The sequence below is a fragment of the Chrysemys picta genome, chromosome 6 (genome assembly GCF_011386835.1).
Source record: "Chrysemys picta bellii isolate R12L10 chromosome 6, ASM1138683v2, whole genome shotgun sequence".
Taxonomy (NCBI): Eukaryota; Metazoa; Chordata; order Testudines; family Emydidae; genus Chrysemys; species Chrysemys picta.
The window spans coordinates 127,411,291-127,430,391 of record NC_088796.1 but is presented as its reverse complement, the minus strand read 5'-3'; the positions used below and the strand labels follow the sequence as shown (position 1 = coordinate 127,430,391).

Genomic DNA, 19,101 nt, shown 5'->3' with positions numbered 1-19,101 from the left:
CTGAGGGGGCAGGAAGTGGGAGGGAGTGGAAGGGGCAGGGGCGGGGCTAGGACAGGATGGGGGCGGGGCTAGGGCAGGGGCGGGGCTAGGGCGGGGCTCCTCCCGTCCTCTTTTTTGATTGTTGAAATATGGTAACCCTACATTTTCCATAGCACCCCTGCCTGATTAGTGCATACAATGGACAGTGAAAGAGGCCATTTTCTTGTGCTTAGAGATGCTTGACCAAGACCTAAGAGCTCTGGGTTCTATTCCTGGTTCTGCTACACACTTCCTGTGTCATGTGAGGCAAGACTGTACCACAATGTATCTGCACAAGGGAAGTGAATGATGATTTCACCTCATGTCTGGTGTTACTTTTGAGCAATTGACTTTTCAACTTTACCATTCTTTGAATAGTTATTTTGGATGCAATTTCATACTGGCCACCGGAAAAAAGATTCAGTCCCGAAGACCGGGGGCCAGATTTGTGTTTGAGAGAGGAATCTCTCTGCATCTCACTACCAGTCCCCAGAACCAGAAATTACAACCTCCTGTTACAGAAAAATGCCACAATTTAGCTCATTCCAACTTCACACCAGGGAGTTTTCAGGGCTTTAGAGGGAGAGAAAACCAATCATCTCCCTGGTGACCGAAGCACTGAGTATTTTTTAAAAAAATATAGTGTAATCTGTCCCCTATCTCACCTCTCTTCCTGCTTGGAGGCTACGGCAACAAAAAGAGATGACAGCCTGAATAGACAGGCCAACCATTTCTGACACCAACAGCTGCCTTGGCAATTTGCCAGGAGCCCGCAGGCTCCAAATTGCATGGAGATTTACATAATTTCATAGATACAAAAAATGAAATGCGCACAAACATATGGCTACAAATCCCAACACAATGGGCTGTATAATAGCTGGGCTATGTTGCTGGTCTCCAAGTTGAGTGGGTGCCAGCAATGGCGCAACATTGAGAGAGGACACAACATCAGATAATAATGGAGGACTTCAGCTGCCAAAATATTAACAGGCACAGTTTTGAGAAGAAATTTCTCAACCCCATAAAGAATTGCTTCTTGGAACAGCTAGGTCTGGAGGACGCAGGAGGAGAGGATATGTTTGACTCTGTCCTAAGTAATACACAGGAGAACTTGGTTTAATGAAGCTACAGGACCACAATGGTAGTACAGTCTACATTGTTGTGGATAGAGGGATTTTCAAACACTAACATAGGGCGGGGGCGAGGGCGGGGGGGGGGGAAGGAAGAAACACAAGCCAGTTTAAAGGAAGCTAAGGAGACAAAAAAAATGGAGGAGCTTCCACTCTGATTGTAAGCACTTATGCAATCCTAACCAGAGTCATGCTCACCCCTAAACAATGGGAACAAGATAGAACAGGACGGGCACACGGTAAGGCCCAAGAGTTTATTGAAACCTTAGAGGTTACCTTCAAAAAAATGAAAATACAGTTTAGATGAAGCTAATAGAAGGGCACTTAAGTAATGGTGGGTAAAATGTAAGTTAGGCAGTTAAGAGTGAATTTGAGACGAAAATAGACAAAGACATGTGAACCAAATAAGATCTTTTTCAAGCATATCAGAAGATGGCAACTTGCAAGAAAGTCCGTGGGTTTGCTGAGCGATGAGTAAGAGAATCAAAGTATTCCAGACACGACACAGAAGCTAAACAAACAATCTCTTTGCACAGCTGTTCACCACAGAAGGCATTGGTGAAGATGTCTAACTCTGAGCTAGTCTTTTCAGGCCATGAAGCTGTGGGACTGTCCAAGACTGAGGTGGCAACCATGAGAGATACAGATGCAATCTGACAATTTAAATTACAATAGCTCACCAGGCCCAGAGGCTATTGCCTTGTGTTCCTTCAGAACTCTTGAATGAAGCGGCTATACACTCTCTCAATCAGCTACTACAGAGAAGCGCAGCAGGTGTACCTCTCTTAAAAAAAAAAAAACACCTTAGGGGTGATCCTGAGAAATACAGAGCAGAGACTCTGTTATGGTCCCTTACCTCAGCATCAGAGAAATTAATTGGAACACTAAATTAAAGATAGATATAAGAGTACATGACATTGCTGGCTTAAACAGGCCTGGTATTTGTAAATAAAGCTGTGATTCCAGTCTACTAGGATTCTTTGAGCATGTTAACAAAAAATTGGATAAAGGATCACAGGCTGACATAATTTATTTGGATTGCCAAAAAAAGACATTAGCTGTAATCACTCAGGAGCAAACCCTAGTCTCGTTGTGGACAGCTCAATGAAAAGATCTGCTCAATGTGCACTGGGCATCAAAAAAGCAGCCAAGGAGTTACACTGCACTAAGACTAGAGAATTATCATGATCGTTATTTATTAATTTGTACTGCAATAGCGCCCAGAGGCCCCAGTCTGGGATTGAGCCCCTATTGTGGTAGGCACTGAACCCTCGTAGAATGAAAATTCAGTCCCTGTCCTGAAGAGCTTGCATTCTATTACATCAGCCCTGCAAAGATTTATCTATCTTAGGGTATGTCTACCCTACCCGCCGGATTGGCGGGCAGCGATCGATCCAGCGGGGGTCGATTTATCGTGTCTAGTCTAGACGCGATAAATTGATCCCCGAGCGCTCTCCCGTTGACTCTTGTACTCCACCGCCGCGAGAGGCACAGGTGGAGTCGACGGGAGAGCGGCAGCAGTCGACTCACTGCGGTTAAGACACCACGGTAAGTTGATCTAAGTACTTCAACTTCAGCTACGTTATTCACATAGCAGAAGTTGCGTAACTTAGATCGATCCCCCCCAGTATAGACCAGGACTTAGATACTTATGTGGCCGCCATTATCTTAGTGTCCAAAGGCCTCATAATCTTTAATGTATTGATGTACCCTTATGCCTATGAATAGTCCCAGTGAAACTAATTTACACACATGGCTCAGTCTTTGCAGGATCAGGGTGTAAGGACAATACTGAAATTATTGTAATGCCATTGTACAAATCAATGGAGCACCCTCCCCTTGAATGCTGTGCTTCATTCTGGTCATACTAACTCAAAAAAAAAAAAAAAAAAGGATTTGCACTGCTAGCAGAAAGAGAAAAGTTCCAGAGTGAAAAACGGCAAAAGAAATTAGCGGTCTGGAAAGACTTCACAGATTAGAAACAAATGAAGTTGGGAGAAGGGATATGGTGGAGGTATACAAAACTATGAATGACCCTCAGACGGTAGATTGGTGCTTCCATTTACACTGTCTCATAACATACGAATGAGGAGCACCCAAGGAAAGTAGAAGTTAAAAAACCAGTACAAGGACTTTAACCCCCCCACTTCATTCCATAATATGGCAGTTGAGGCTATGCAGATTATCGAAGCAAAGAGCTGTAGGATTTTCAGAAGGATTAGCCATTTCTACAGGGCTAGACTGTGCTTGTTTGGCACAGGACTGTGTTGAGGGGCAGCAGGGCAGGCATTGACAGGAATAACACCTCCCACAGCTCTACTTCTTTAGCTGCTATACCCCGGTGTGAAATTCTGGCCCCAGTGAAAATCAGTGGGAATTTGGGCATTGACTTCAGGGAAGCCAGGTGTGCTAGTTAGCACATGGGGAAGGGAAGTCATAACTCTATTTCCCACCCTCTGCAGCACCCCGATAGGAACATCTTGATAGCAAGTTTGTCCTGTGGGCTTTCCTGCCTAAGAGAGCTGTCAAGAGCTTCAGCTGCGTATTTTGTCAAGTGGCACTAAAGATTCCTAGCCACCTTATATACCTCTAGCTCTTTGGCGGCTCTGTGATAGAAACGCATGCAGTGAACAATGTTTTAGAAACCATAGAATGGAAGACGTGTTAGATGTGGGCAAACTTGAGGAGGTCTTTACTTTCTGCAAATCTGCTTCTCGGTTTTAGAAGATCAAAATAAACTATGGAGGATTCAAAAATAAAATGACTTTCTGATCGGGCCAGATGATTTATGTCACCATCTTTTTTTCCCCTCCAAAAGTTTCCCAGCAGGGTGAAAACCAAAGGCGTCTGTACAGAGAACTGTTGAGGAACTACAATCGCCTTGAACGCCCCGTAGTGAATGATTCCCAACCTCTTATTGTTGAGCTACAACTTTCTTTGCTGCAGATAATCGATGTGGTAAGTCAGCAGCAATTCTGCTTCGTGAGCATAACTTTGTCAAGGTAACGAATTCAGCTGCTGTTGTAAATGGTGTAGGGACTGCATGTGGGCTCTTAACCAGACTGCTATAGAATGGAAATTGAGAACAGAATGGTTTGGATTAGGGATTTTGCAGAACGCCAACACATGGGTTTGTCACTTCGGAATACTAATACCACTCTAACTGCACAGATGTCCCCGACAACATGAGGAACGTGTTGATTAATTATGTAGCTTTTTAATGATTTTACATAAAAACACTGATTATGAACCATGTGTTACTACAAATTAATAAGCATGTGTTATTCCCAGAGCCAGCCTCGAAGCTGTAGTTATGGACCCTGTGCTATTTCTGGAGCTACTCTGGACTGGCTATATGAGGCAATATGCAACAGGGGCATTGGAACAATTTGTACAGTGGGGGTGTGGAACGCCATTGAACCAAACTGTAAACCCCATATATGAGGAAAACCACTCCAAGCTGCGGCATCCCCAGCACCTCTAACTCCAGCACCCCGATACGCAAGAGCACCAGTGTGCAGAGACAGCCGGGCCTGTCTGTCTACAAGAACTGGTATGGCTGGTACGCCAACCCCTCTGCCAAACAGCAGGTGGCAGCAGCTTCTTGCTGGCTTCTGAACATGCAAACGAGGGTGGGGGAGGGCAGAGTGCCGTAGTCGGTGCGGGCAAGATGCAGAGCGAGTGAGCGGGGTAAGGGGCCGGCTGCAGCAGAGTGGGTGTAGATGTAACATGAAGCCCCCTGTGGCTCACTGGCAGCAGGGGTCAAACCTGGGACCTAGGGAATCTTAAAGCATGAGCTGCTGCTGCAGGTGCTAGCGGAGCTTTCTGTGTTAGCCAAGGCCTGGCAGAGTTTGCGGGAGTGGGGAGAGATATGCCCCATGGTGAACTTTAGCATGCAAAATAAACCAAGTCAAAATCTCCTCTCCACGGTGAGGAGGGTTTCATTGTACAGAACAGCAGCTAACCCCCCCAGAAATAGTCTGTATATAAATACAATATATTCCCTAGACAACTGACTGCAGAAGTAGTGTCTACCCATTAGATTCCAGCCCCTGGAACTATGGTGTGTGTCTTAGTCTTGTCCTCTGCATCTACCGACACAACACCCTCTTTTCATTGTTATTGGCTGGCCTTTTTTTTTTTTACAATAACGAGAGAGTTTCTTGGTTTTCTACCAACCTGAGGAATGACACTCTACTATTTTCAAAAAGCATCCATCGTGTCCTCTAGCCCACGGATAACTTGGGGAGAGGGGGAGTTACAGAAACAGGTTTTTGGGGCATGTCAGAAAATAAGGTCCCTTTAGGGGAACGGTTTTTAAAATACCTAGATGAAAACTTCCTTTGAGAGCATTTCTTTAAGCACTTGATCTCCCGGATGTCATCCTGTCTGTTGCAGTGAATTTAAATTTCTATATCCCCTGCGCATGAGCCAATGGGGGAAAGATTTATTTTATAAAAGGAGGTCAACTAAACAGTTATATGCTTTAGAAACAAAGCTTTTGCTCTTTGTCTAGTGCCCCAGATGTTGTGGGGGCATTCGCTCTTATCAGGAATGACCTCTTCCCAGACAAGCATGCTGTAAGTCCCCTTTGCAGTTCCGGCAACACTGATCATTAGAAAAGAGTCCCAGATCCAAACAAACCCAAACTTGGGGGACGTTCAGACCCTACGACACCCATACGGCGTCCATTCAATTAAAATAGAAACAACTCTAGACTGGCACGATGGCCGCAAGAGACCTGGGTCTGGAGAATATTGGAATCCCTGCTTCTGCACGTGACATGAGGGTTATGTCATGAGGTCCAAAAAAGGTTACCAATTGCACCACGTTTTCAGCCTGAGTTCTGGTTGATTGTCAGACTAGCATTGCATGAAACCATTTATCTCCTCTTCCTAAGTGTCCATTCCCAGGGATGCAACCTTGCCAGCTGTGTAAATTAGAGAAATTATTTTGTATAGGGGGTGCCATTAAAGTTGCTCGTGTCACCTTATGTGCATCATAGGAGGAGAAGCCACCCATCCACATTGCTTGGGATCTGATTTAGCAAAGCACTTAAAGCATGTGCCTAAGGCTACGTCTACACTAGAGAGCTTACAGCGGCACAGCTGTATTATGCAGCTCTGCTGCTGTAAGATGTGTTTTTTCACACCCCTGAGCAACGTAAGTTTTGCCAACATAAGTGGTAGTGTAGGCATGGCCTAAGTGCTTTGCTAATCAGGCTATTTTCTGCCTAGACAGCAGCTGCTTTCAAGTTGAAGGGCATGAGTGGCTCACCATTGTTCTCAAATGTCTTTTCTAAACCATCTCTTGTTGCCAGACTCTCATGTTATTAAGGATACAAGGTGGGCGAGGGAATATCTTTTATGGAACCAACTTCTTTTGGAAGCTGTGGAGCTTACACAGAGCTCTTCTTCTGGTCTGGGAAAGGTACTCACAGCTAAATACAAGGTGGAATGGATTGTTTAGCATAAGTAAAAAGAAGAACAGGAGGACTTGTGGCACCTTAGAGACTAACAAATTTATTAGAGCATAAGCTTTCGTGGACTACAGCCCACTTCTTCGGATGCATATAGAATGGAACATATATTGAGGAGATATATATACACACATACAGAGAGCATGTGTGTATATATATCTCCTCAATATATGTTCCATTCTATATGCATCCGAAGAAGTGGGCTGTAGTCCACGAAAGCTTATGCTCTAATAAATTTGTTAGTCTCTAGGGTGCCACAAGTCCTCCTGTTCTTCTTTTTGCGGATACAGACTAACACGGCTGATACTCTGAAACCTTAGCATAAGTAGTTAGCACATATTGTAAAGGGACCATTCAAGGTAGAATGGCTTGTTAGTACCTCTGCAGTCATAGGACTGAGGGAATTAGTGGGTTACAGATTGCTATAATAAGCCATAAATCCAGGGTCTCTGTTCAGTCCCTGATTTTTGGTGCCTAGCAGAGTTATGAATTTAAGCTTCCAGACTTGTCTTTCGAAAGGGTTGTGCAGGTTTCCTTTGAGGATGAAGATGGAGAGGTCAGACAGTGATCGCTTTGTGAAAAGAGTTCACTCACAGATGACAGGTGTTTTTTGTCTTATTTTCCTGTGTGAGATCATTCGAGAGCATAGTGATTCATAGAAGAGTCATAGAAGATTAGGGTTGGAAGAGCCCTCAGAAGGTCATCTAGTCCAACCCCCTGCTCAAAGCAGGACCAACACCAATTAAATCATCCCAGCCAAGGTTTTGTAATGCTGGACCTTAAAAACCTCTAAGGATGGAGATTCCACCACCTCCCTAGGGAATCCATTCCAGTGCTTCATCACCCTCCTAGTGAAATAGTTTTTCCTAATATCCAACCTAGACCTCCCCCACTGCAATTTGAGACCATTGCTCCTTGATCTGTCATCTGCCAACACTGAGAACAGTCTAGATCCATCCTCTTTGGAACCCCTCCCCCTTTCATGTAGTTGAAGGCTGTTATCAAATCCCCCCTCACTCTTCTCTTCTGCAGCCTAAATAAGCCCAGTTCCCTCAGCCTCTCCTCATAAGTCATGTGCCCCAGCCCCCTAATCATTTTCGTTGCCCTCCACTGGACTCTCTCCAATTTATCCACATCCTTTCTGTAGTGAGGAGCCCAAAACTGGATGCAACACTCCAGATGTGGCCTCATCAGTGCCAAATAGAGGGGAATAATCACTTCCCTCGATCTGCTGGCAATGCTCCTACTAATGCAGCCCTGTAGTAGATTTGGGCCAAGGTTCGGCCCTCAGCGGGGCTGTGGGGTATCCCACCGCCTTGCTCTGGTCCAGCGGCAGTCGGGGACCGCAGGCCCACAGTTAGGGGCTCAGGCCCGTAAGCAGGGGCTGAGCCAAGAGGTCCGAACACAGGCCCTTTAAGTAAGGGCTGAGGCAAAGTCTATAGCGGCCCAGGCCTTAAGTCAAGGCAGGGCAGTAATCAAATAGTCAATCAGAGGCCCAGGTCCCTAAGCAGGGGCTGGGTCAGTAGCAAAGAGTCAATCAGAGGCCCAGGCCCTTAAGCAGGGGCTGGGTCAGTTTGTGGCAGCCCAGGCCCTAGGTCAGGACGGGGCAGCAAGCAAATAGTCACCTAGGTACCCAGCCTCTCTAGGCCAGGGGAAAAGGGGGAGTCTGCCACCCAAGGAGTGGGTGGCAGGGGGGCGCAGGCCCGCTCACTCCACTGCGTCCCAGCCCAGGGCCCTAGCAGCGGCGGAAACTCGCTGCTTTCAGTGGGGATCCTGGCCGCAACACACTGACATTGGCTCCGGCAGTGCTGTAGCCAGACTGGGGCCGGCTTGGCCAGTCCTCCTTGGGGTACCGGGCAAGAGGTAGGCTTGACCGGCCCGGTGAGTCAGCTGGCCGGTTGCGGCCTGCGGCAGTTTCCCAAGTGGGAGCTCGGCCACGGATGTCTGCTCTCTCCGCCGGCCTGGGCTCCACTGAGCTCTGCAGGCGGGCTTTTACACTTCCGGATCAGGGCCGTGACCTCGGAGGGGCGGGCGCCGGACCCGTGGCTCCGCCCACGTTGATATTAGGGGAGGTTCGGCCCTCAGTGGGGCTGTGTATCCCACCGCCTCGCTACAAGCCCCATATACCCTTAGCCTTCTTAGCAACAAGGGCACACTGCTGACTCATATCCAGCTTCTCATCCACTGTAATGCCCAGGTCCTTTTCTGCAGATTGTCTGATTTCACCCACATCGCTGTTGTTGGAGCATTTAGTGCACTGGAGGAGATACAGCACATGTTGTGATAGGCATGTGTAGTACCCAAGGATCCTGAAAGGTGTGTTGTGGATGCCTAGAGGTGGGCATCTCCTCAGGTCCATAGATGCACAAAGGGTCCTCTTACTCCTCTGCGTTTCCAGGTAGCCACTTCACAGGCCAGAAGGGATCATTGTGATCATGTGGGCTGATCTCCCAAATACCCCCAGGATATAATTTTACCCAGTCATTCCCTTTTAGAGAGCCATCAGGCTTCATTTAAAGACTTCACGTAATGAAGAATTTATTACATGCCCGAGTAAGTGGTTCCAAAGGTTAATAACCCTCCCTGTTTAACATTTGGGCCATATTTCTAGTCTGAATTTATCTAGCTTCAGCTTCCAACAATTGGATGTTACGCCTTTGGCCAGGAGATTAAAAAGCTTTCTACCTCAGAAATCTTCTCCCCTATTTATAGACTACCATCTCTTGGATAAACTATGTAGATAGAGCTGCAGTGAAGGGTGCAGTATTTGCAGCCAGTGACCAGCGCTCCACGGTGCTGTGGGGAGGGTATGGGGGGGGTACAAACACAGAATAAGAGGCAGCCTGTGCCACAGAGAGCTGACAACCTAAGCATAAGATGTGAGATAACAGGTGGAAGCACCAGGTAACAATGAGACAATAAAGGTCAGCATGACAAGCGACCGGCCCACTGCACCAGTAGCCTAGGCACGGACTTTTTTGTAGGGATCACAGCAGACAGTTGTAAGGAGTGAAACGAAGCAGGGCAACGTGGTGACCGCGCAGATGCTTATGGGGAGTTCCTCCAGACATAGGGGGTGGCTTGAGGACAGAGTGCAGACGTGCTCATTTGAAAATTGAATCATTGGGTGTTGAAGGCTGGGATCATTACCGGAGGTGAGTCAGGAACTGGCATCTCAGCAGCATAAGGGATGACAGGAAGGGCAGGGATTGGCTCTGAAGGACCTTAAAAGTGAAGCCGGGTACTTTGATGCAGCAAAGAAGGGGGAGCCAGGCAAGGAACTAAAAGAAGAGTGACATACTCAAAGCAATGAGCTAGGGAAGTTATCTTTGCAGTATCGTGAATGGATATGAAAGCGGTACAACAGAATAGGTTCAGGCCACAGAGGAAGCAAGCAGTTGAGACGCAAGAGGAGAGCCTGGGTAAGCGTTTTAGCCATGTGGATGGAGAAGAAAGCCTGGATCTTAGAGGTGTTTGGCAGGAAGAATTGGCAGATGTTTTAGGAATTAAAGTGCGGATGCCAGAAGTTGACACAGTATTTCAGGAAGAGTGTCACTGATGCCATATTCGGAGGTATTATCATTGCTCTGCCCCTACTTGATATCCTCCTGCTTACATAACCCTATTAGCTACAGCCGTGCATCAGGAGCTCGTGTTCAGTTGGTTCGGCCCCTGACCCTGGCAGCTGGGCTCAGGCGGGGAGCAGAGGGGGCCCTGCCCCAGCCAGGCTCTCTCAGGCAGCTGCCGCGCTGCACAGTCAGCGACCCGGCAAGGCCAGCTTCAGTCACATGAGAAGCAGCTCCGTCCCGCTCCCCACCCGGGCCCGGCTGCCAGGGAGGGCAGCCAAACGCACCATGGGGAGGGGGGTGCAGTGGGAGAAGGACACAGCCAGCCCTCCCCCTCAGGTGACTCTGGTGGGGGAGCCCGGTGGACCCAAGCTGGGCACAGGACAGGGGGGTTCACTGGGCAGAGGAGACATGTGGGGCGGTCACGTGTCCTCCCCCTTTAGATCGTGCCCCCCCAGCATCAGGAGGCACAAGTCGTCTGTGCCTGTCCCCATCATTGTTTATCCCTCCATCAATTTGTGTCTCATCTGGGCATTTTGCCAGCCATGATTTTATATGTTCTTCCATGTCATTGATAAAGATACTGATTAGTGGCAGGCCAAGAACAGACCCCTGCGGGACCCTCACTAAAAACCACTTTCAATGGCCTGCTACTGCCTCTCCCATACAGGTGTGTGTGGCCAGCGGGCTGGGGAAGGAATCGGTCCAAGGAATAGGGGTGGTGCAGATCACTTCCTCCACCAGAGCATGGTGAGAACCAAGGAGTCGGAGTCACAATCTCAGGCTCAGCAGATAGGTTCGGGTTGAACTGTGTTATCTGTAGCAGGAGTCACAGAACTAGAACACATTGCATCACTTCACTGTACTGGTACGTTCCCAGATTGCTAGACAAAGCCCCAACCCTCACGCACTCCCCCCGCTGAACTCCCAGGGAAGGTCACCAGAGCTCCTCACACAGTGAAGTTACCAGACCGGGCTATCAGTGGGTAGAAGATGCCCAGAAATCACAGAAATCCCACACATCCTGGATGTCTTAGGTACCTGTGCAGCCTGTTGGATAGTGTGCCTACTTACTCACAGGGCTACTTACACCATTGTGCAAATCTTACTCGCTTCAGGGATCACTCACTCGCACAAGTCACCTTATTGGGCCTAATGGAACCACGCACAGGAGTTCACCAACATGGTTAAGCCTTGCACAGCTGGCTGGAATTGTGTACTGCTTTCCCTGTCCAGAAAGGGAACATGAAAAGAAAAAAAAAGAAACCAGAACTTACCAGCCTATTTTAAAATTGCACAACAGGAATAGGGGATTATCCCATTGGTTAGCCCAGTTCACCTCTCTCCTTCTCCTAGACGAGGACATGGCTTGATATCACATCTATAAAACACGAGCACAGCACACATATTATACAGTGGCTGGAGGAATCTGCTTCCACACAGGCTCTCTTGAACCAAGTCAGGTCTAAACTCAACCAGCATGGAGAAAAACAGGTTCTATGGGATACAGACTCCCTTCTGCATCATGGAACGGCAAGATGCCTCTCAGGTCTCCATAATTTTCCCTCCACAATGATGAATACCACGTCACATGGAGAAATCCACCTTCCCCAGTCACAAATGCAATGCTGACCGATCCCAGTAGGCGGGATCGAACCTGGGACCTTTGGAGCTTAGATCATGCAGTAGCGGCTCATGCACTAAAAGCCAACTGGCTGTTAGCTAAGGCTGTAGAGCAGATTCATTAATCTCTCTCTATGTGGTCTCGGTGCCACTAGATGGACAGAACATCACACCCAGGAGGTGCGTGGGTTACACACACAAAAAATGTCGAAGCATGACTTGCTTTGATTAGACGTGGTGTTGCTGGCACCAGCAGTTTGTCTCTGTGGGGTTTATTTAGAAGCCAGTTGTAGCAAACCAAAGCCCTTGAGAATGTATTTTCCGTATATCAGAGATATGGCACATGGATGCCAGTGCACGGCACTATCACGAGAGCGAAGGTTTCCAGACAGTCTAAATCACAGCTAAAGCTGACGCAGACCATGTTTGCGTGGGAGTCAGTGCACTGCAGAAATGATTAGCCCTTCCAGTCCTACCCAGAAAACCGATACATTCGAGGCACTTTCCTGCCCTGTCAGCCGCAGAGATGCGTATTTGTTGTGCACAATGATACGCTATTATTTCTTTTGGAGTCACACCTACTGGCCACAACAGAGATTGAGGCCCCATCTGTGCTAGATGCTGCACATACACAGTGAGAGACCGCCCCTGCCCCAAAGAGCTGGCTGTCTACCTTGACATAAAGGGGGAGAGGGGAAATAGAGGCACAGAGAGGGGAAATGACTTCCTAGGGTCACACAGCAGGTCACTGGCAGAGCTGAGGAACAGAACATAGGTCTTCTAAGTCCCAGTTCACTATGTGCCCTCTCCAATGAATTACACTGCATATGCGCCATTAAAATATACCTCATTTGTATGCAAGGTCTCCTTCACAGCACTGTTACTCTCCAGCTCTGTAGCAGAACTTAGTGGATCCCAGCTGATGAGGGAGGGGGCTTGGATGGATGGATGGAGGGCCAGTTACGAGGAACAGTCCCAAGTTGCCCAAAGCCCCACTAATATAAGGGGAAGCGAAATGTGGTCCAAAAAGAATGAGAATCCTGACAAATTAGTATTTTGGCAATTGCCATGTATCCAATTCTGTGAGCTCTGTGCTCTTTTGTTATGCACTTTTTTACTATAGCATAGTCAGTATAAATAAAGTGTTTATTCATAGACGCTGAAGACAGGGAAAAAGCCGAGTGTTAGATTATGGCTCCTGAAAACTTGCAAATTCTCAGCTTTGTCTAAACATTCCCCATCATATCTGGCCATGACATTCTTACAGAAGGACTATTGGGACTCTCAGAAACTATCTTCAAAACACTCGTCAGACAAAGGGCAAGTTTCCTCCTGCACAAACAACTCGCTCCAGAAACTCTGCACCAACAACCTCTCTCAGAATACCATACTTGCTATCAGGAAGTCTCCTCCCTATACACCAACATTCCTCACGATGGCATTGCTGCTTGCCTCAAATATCTACAAGACAATAAACAACTGTCAGATGACCATCTCAAACACATCACCAAACTCATCCATTTCATCCTTACCCAAAACATTTTACATTCAAACACTTTGTCCAAACTGTGGGAACAGCGATGGGTACTAGGAAGGTTCTCCAATATGCAAACCTCTTCATAGGCCACCTTGTGGAAGAATTTCTGGAAAAATGCAACTAGAAACTGATGATGTATCTGAGATACATTAATGATATTTTCTTCCTCTGGACAGATGACCCAAACTTGCTCAGATTTCCACTACAACTTCAACAACCACCATTCACTCCTGCACCAGCATCAACATCCTGGACACCACAATCAGCTTCAACAATGGCCCTACAAACAACTTATATACAAAAAACCCACAGATCACCACACCTACCTTCACAGATCCAGCAACCACGCCAACACCAAGAAACCTATTATCTACAGCCATGGCCTCAGATAACACAGAATAAGCTTTCAGGAGAAGGTCTGGGATATACACCTTAAGATACTTAAAACAGCCTTCACCAAACAAGGACATGTACCAGAGAAGTAGATCACATCATGTAATGGACCACACTAATTCCGCAAGAGAACCTGTTTTAATACAGGAAAACCCCCACTAAATATACACTATTAGTTGTTGCCTACAACTCCACACTGGAACCTCTACAGGATATAAAACATTTCAACCCATACTTGGTGGGGACCCAACCTGAAAGATATTCCCAACCTCCCTCTCTTCTGGCCTTCAAATAATCCACCAACCTCACCCAGATCACCATCAGAAACAAGTTCCCCACAGACCACGACACACCAACTCAAAGTGGCACCAGACCCTGCCATAACAGATGCAAAATCTGCAGCCCTACCTTCATTGCTATCATGATCAATATTCCTCACAACACACCTTTCAAGATGCATGGACCTGACATATGCTTATCACAACATGTGGTGTAACTCGTCCAGTGCATCAAATGCCCCAACAACTATTATGTGTGTGAAACTAGAGAATCACCATACTCTCAAATGATTTCACACAGAAAAATGAGGAGACAAAAGCCCCCTATCACCTGTGGGTGAACACGTCTCACCAAGTGATCACTGCAAAAGATAAGCCTGGCAGCTTAAATCAGTGGTTCTCAAACTTTTGTACTGGTGACCGCTTTCACATAGCAACCCTCTGAGTGTGCCCCCCTCACCCCTCCATAAATTAAAAACACTTTTTTATGTATTTAACACCATTATAAATGCTGGAGGCAAAGCGGGGTTTGGGGTGGAGGCTGACAGCTTGTGACCCCCCCATGTAATAACCTTGTGACCCCCTAAGGGGTCCCGACCCCCAGTTTGAGAACCCCTGGCTTAAATTCATAACTCTGCTAGACACCAAAGATTGTGGACTGAATAGAGACACTGTGTCTCATTACAACAATCTGTAGCCCACTAACTCTCCTTTGTCCTAGGACAGCAGAGGTGTTAACTGCCCACTGCTTGCATGGTTTCTTGCAACATGGGTTAACTGCTTATGCTTAACAATCTATTCCACCTTGTATTTAGCTGTGACACTCAGAATACCTATCCCAGACCTGAAGAGCTCTGTGGGGGAATGGCTGTGTTAGTGACAGTCAGCTTGGGAATCCTGGTGCCTGGGTTAACCTGCTATTGTAGGGGGAATGGGATACTGGGAGTCTGGAATAAGAGGTTTTATGTGGTGGCAGAGATTTTTCTGCCGCTCTATGGGGATATAAGTGGGTGCATTGTGCGTGTGAAGAGAATCCGGGTCCCATTCAACATGCAGTGTGGATGAAAGAGTTCTGTGCATAAACAACATAAACTTTCTTGTATTTGACTGAAAGAAAAGAAAAATAATCCTGGAATTTGCTCCTATTAAGTTCAATGGCAACCAACCCATAAAAGTCATTTTCTATTCAGAAGTGGGTCCCATCACAGATATTACCTCACCCACCTTGTCTGTCACACAACAAAAAACAGAGTCACTGCCCCAAATAACATACAGTCCTAACTATAATGCTGGCCAATTGGCAGATGTGTGGCACTATTTTCCTTTCCATTTCCTAACAGAGAAAGGAGCAATGGACACCCCATGAGGGTTACTGTTGGAAGGTTTAAACCCCCCCAGAAAAGTAGCCTCTCTCCCAGTACAATGCCCCCTTTTGGGTGTGTGTCTGTTGTGTGGATAGGGAGCAGGCAAATGGACATTTCCTTTGCTCTTTGGCCTCTTAACCCTTGTTGCTGAGTAGCTCCTTCTCCCATTGCTTTCTCCTCCCACTGTTGGTTTGTTTATTTTTCTGGAGTAGCTGTGGGGGGCGGGGGGGGAGGGCATCATAAATGTATTTATTTTCATTTTCCTAATAGACGGGCTGCATGGTCCAGTGGATCAGGCCCCAGACTGGGTCTCAGAAACCTGGGCCCTATTACCAGTTCTGCCACTGAGCTGCTTTGTTCTCTTGTTTTTCAATTCCGCCCCCCTCCCCCCCCACACACACACTTGTGTTCCTTACATTGGCCCCCTTCAACGTCTTGATTTTCCCCTCTGATTTTATTTGTTTGTATTCTGGCCATTTTCAATTAAAAAAAATAGGAAATTTTCAGCCAAATCTTTACTTCCTGCCCAGGTGTTTTGCTGCATTTTGAAGGAGTAAATCAAACCCAATCCTGGATAGTGTGGGAGGAACACCCCCTGGACAGCCCGGTCTTCCCTGTTCTTACTAAAAGACACCTACGTCTTTATTTATTTAGGCAAAGATTTTCAAAAGTGATCAGTACTTTTCAGTGCTCAACTTGATACCTTAAAAGGGCATGATTTTCAGAAGGTGGGTACTCAGCAGTTTCTGGGAACAAATAAATAAATAAATAAACCAGGCTGCTTTAAAGGTGTCTCAGGTTGGCCACTCAACATCCCTCATCCCTTTTGAAAATCTTGGCATTAGATTTCCAAGTAATCTACGTATCTTTGTTTCATAGATGCCAGAGTGAGAGCTGCCATCTTGGCGGACCCACCAGGGAATTGAAACCGGGGCCTCCAGAGCTAAAAGCATGAGCAGCTACAGCTTGAATTAAAGCTCGCTAGCTGGGGTTGTAAAGAGACTTACATCCTCTGTGGGGCGGGCATAGAGGGGGACCTGTAATATGCACTCACTGTGATGTACTCATTGTGATAAAGTTCCTCCTCTACCTTGGTGGGGCCCGCGCTTATTGGCGGATTTTGCTAGCCTCAGAGATTCACAGTAGCCCTCAGTTTGGCCACTTTCGTGGCTCAAATCTGCTGTTCACTCAGATAACCTCGTCACTGGCTAGTATGGGGAAAAAGAGTAAGAACAATCCCCGCAGTTTCTGCTGATCCACCATGTGGGTCGGGGAACAGCCCAGAGACCTTCCCTTCTGGTGGAACCTCCTGTGTTGGATCAGGAGTTGGGAGGTTTGGGGGGAACCCGGGCCCGCCCTCTACCCCGGATTCCAGCCTACGGCCCTGTGGATCCCAGCTGTCTAGAGTGCCTTCTGGAACAGCTGCGTGACAGCTACAATTCCCTGGGCTACTTCCCCATGGGCTCCTCCCGACACCTTCTTTGTCCTCACTACAGGACCTTCCTCCTGATATCTGTTAACGCTTGTACCCCTCAGTCCTCCAGCAGCACGTCCTCTCACTCCCAGCTCCTTACGCACACCTCACTAACTGGAGTGAGAGCCTTTTTAAACCAGGTGTCCTGATTAGCCTTAATTAATTCTAGCAGCTTCCCAATTGGCTACAGGTGTCCTAATTAGCCTGCCTGCCTTAATTAGTTCCAGAAAGTTCCTGAGTGTTCTGGAATAGTCCCTGTTACCCAGGGAAAAGGGACCTGCTTAACCTGGAACTAATGTATCTACCTTCGACCACTCTCTTGTAGCCATCTGGCCTGACCCCATCACAACATGTACATTAGAATCACAGAAATGTAGGACAGGAAGGGACCTTGAGAGGTCAGCTGGTCCAGTCCTGGCACTCAAGGCAGGACTACGTAATACCTAGACCATCCCTGACAGGTGTTTGTCTGACTTGTTCTTAAAAACCTCCAATGATGGAGATTCTACAACCTCCCTAGACAATTTATTCCAGTGCTTACCACGCGGACAGTAAGGAAGTTTTTCCTAATGTCCAACCTAAACCTCCCTAGCTGCAATTTAAGTCCGTTGCTTCTTGTCCCATCCTCAGAAGTTAACAAGAACAATTTTTCCAACCTCCTCCTTGTAACAACCTTTTATGTCCCCCCCACCCAGTCTTCTCTTCTCCAGAAGAAACAAACCCTTTTTTCCCAACCTTCCCTCATAGGTCATGTTTTCTAGAACTTTAATCATTTTTGTTGCTCTTCTCTGGATTTTCTCTAATTTCTCCACATCTTTCCTGAAACATGACACCCAGAACTATGCTCCAGCTGAGGCCTTATCAACGCAGAGTAAAGCAGAAGAATTACTTCTCCGGCCTTGCTTACAATATTCCTGCTAATACAGCCCAGAAGGATGTTTGCTTTTCTTTTTCTTTTTTTGCAACAGTGTTATGCATCCGAAGAAGTGAGGTTTTTACCCACGAAAGCTTATGCCCAAATAAATCTGTTAGTCTTTAAGGTGCCACCAGACTCCTTGTTGTTAGTGTTATGCTGTTGACTCATATTTAGCTTGTGATCCAATATAACCCCCAGATCCCTTTCTGCAATACTTCTTCCTAGGCAGTTATCTCCCATTTTGTATGTGTGCAACTGATTGTTCCTTCCTAAGTGGAGTACTTTGCATTTGTCCTTATTGAATTTCATCCTTTTTACTTCTGACCATTTCTCCAGTTTGTCCAGATCATTTTGAATTTTAATCCTATCCGCCAAAGCACTTGCAACCCCTCCCAGGTTGGTATTGTCCACAACTTTATAAGTGTACTCTCTATGCCATTATAAAATCACTGAAGACATTTAACAGAACCAGACCCAGGACCAATCCCTACAGGACCCCACTTGTTATGCCCTTCCAGTTTGACTGTGAACCACTGATAACTACTCTCTGGGAATGGTTTTCCAACCAGTTATGCACCCACCTTATTGTAGCTCCATCTAGGCTGTATTTCCCTAGTTTGTTTATGAGAAGGTCATATGAAACAGTATCAAAAGCCTTACTAAAGTCAAGATATACCACATCTACCACTTCCCCTCTATCCACAAGGCTTGTTAACCTGTCAAAGAGAGCTATCAGGTTGGTTTGACGTGATTTGATCTTGACAAATCCATGCTGACTGTTATTTATCTTCTAGGTGTCTACAAACTGATTGCTTAATTATTTGCTCCATTATCTTTCCAGGTACTGAAGTTAAGCTGACTGGTCTGCAATTCCCCAAGTTGTCCTTATTTCCTTTTTTAATAGAGTAGCACTGTATTTGCCCTCTTCCAGTCCTCTTCCATCTCCCATGAGTTTTTGAAGATAATTGCTAATGGTTCGGATATCTCCTTGAGTATTCTAGGATGGATTTCATCAGGCCTGGCAACTTCAAGACATCTAACTTTGTTCAAGCGCAAATCTCAGCAACAGATTATGTGCTCTGCTCTCAATTCTTCCTATTAAGAATAAAACGTAGCACTCCCCTTTAATGCAACTCCCAGTAACCTACCCTTTTCCTGATGGCCTGGGAAAACAGATAGGCCTTGCACATGTGCTGAACATCAACTGACTCCAGCTTTGTTGCATCAATGATGGGAAAAGCAATTCCACACATGGGTTCCTGTCACTGAGAATACCATGCCAGCAGCTGCCGCCTGCACTTTCTGGGTCAAACTGCATTACAG

General features: G+C 46.7%; 1 protein-coding gene across 1 annotated transcript in view; it reads left to right on the top strand.

The window, feature by feature from the left end:
• The window catches only part of LOC101936924 (neuronal acetylcholine receptor subunit alpha-7-like), a 106,916-nt gene that overhangs the window by 21,742 nt on the left and 66,073 nt on the right, over positions 1-19,101 (top strand). The window contains exon 2 of the mRNA XM_005278889.5: positions 3,967-4,106. Within this exon, the coding sequence (XP_005278946.1) occupies positions 3,967-4,106 (140 nt within the window). The remainder of the gene's footprint in view (positions 1-3,966; positions 4,107-19,101) is intronic.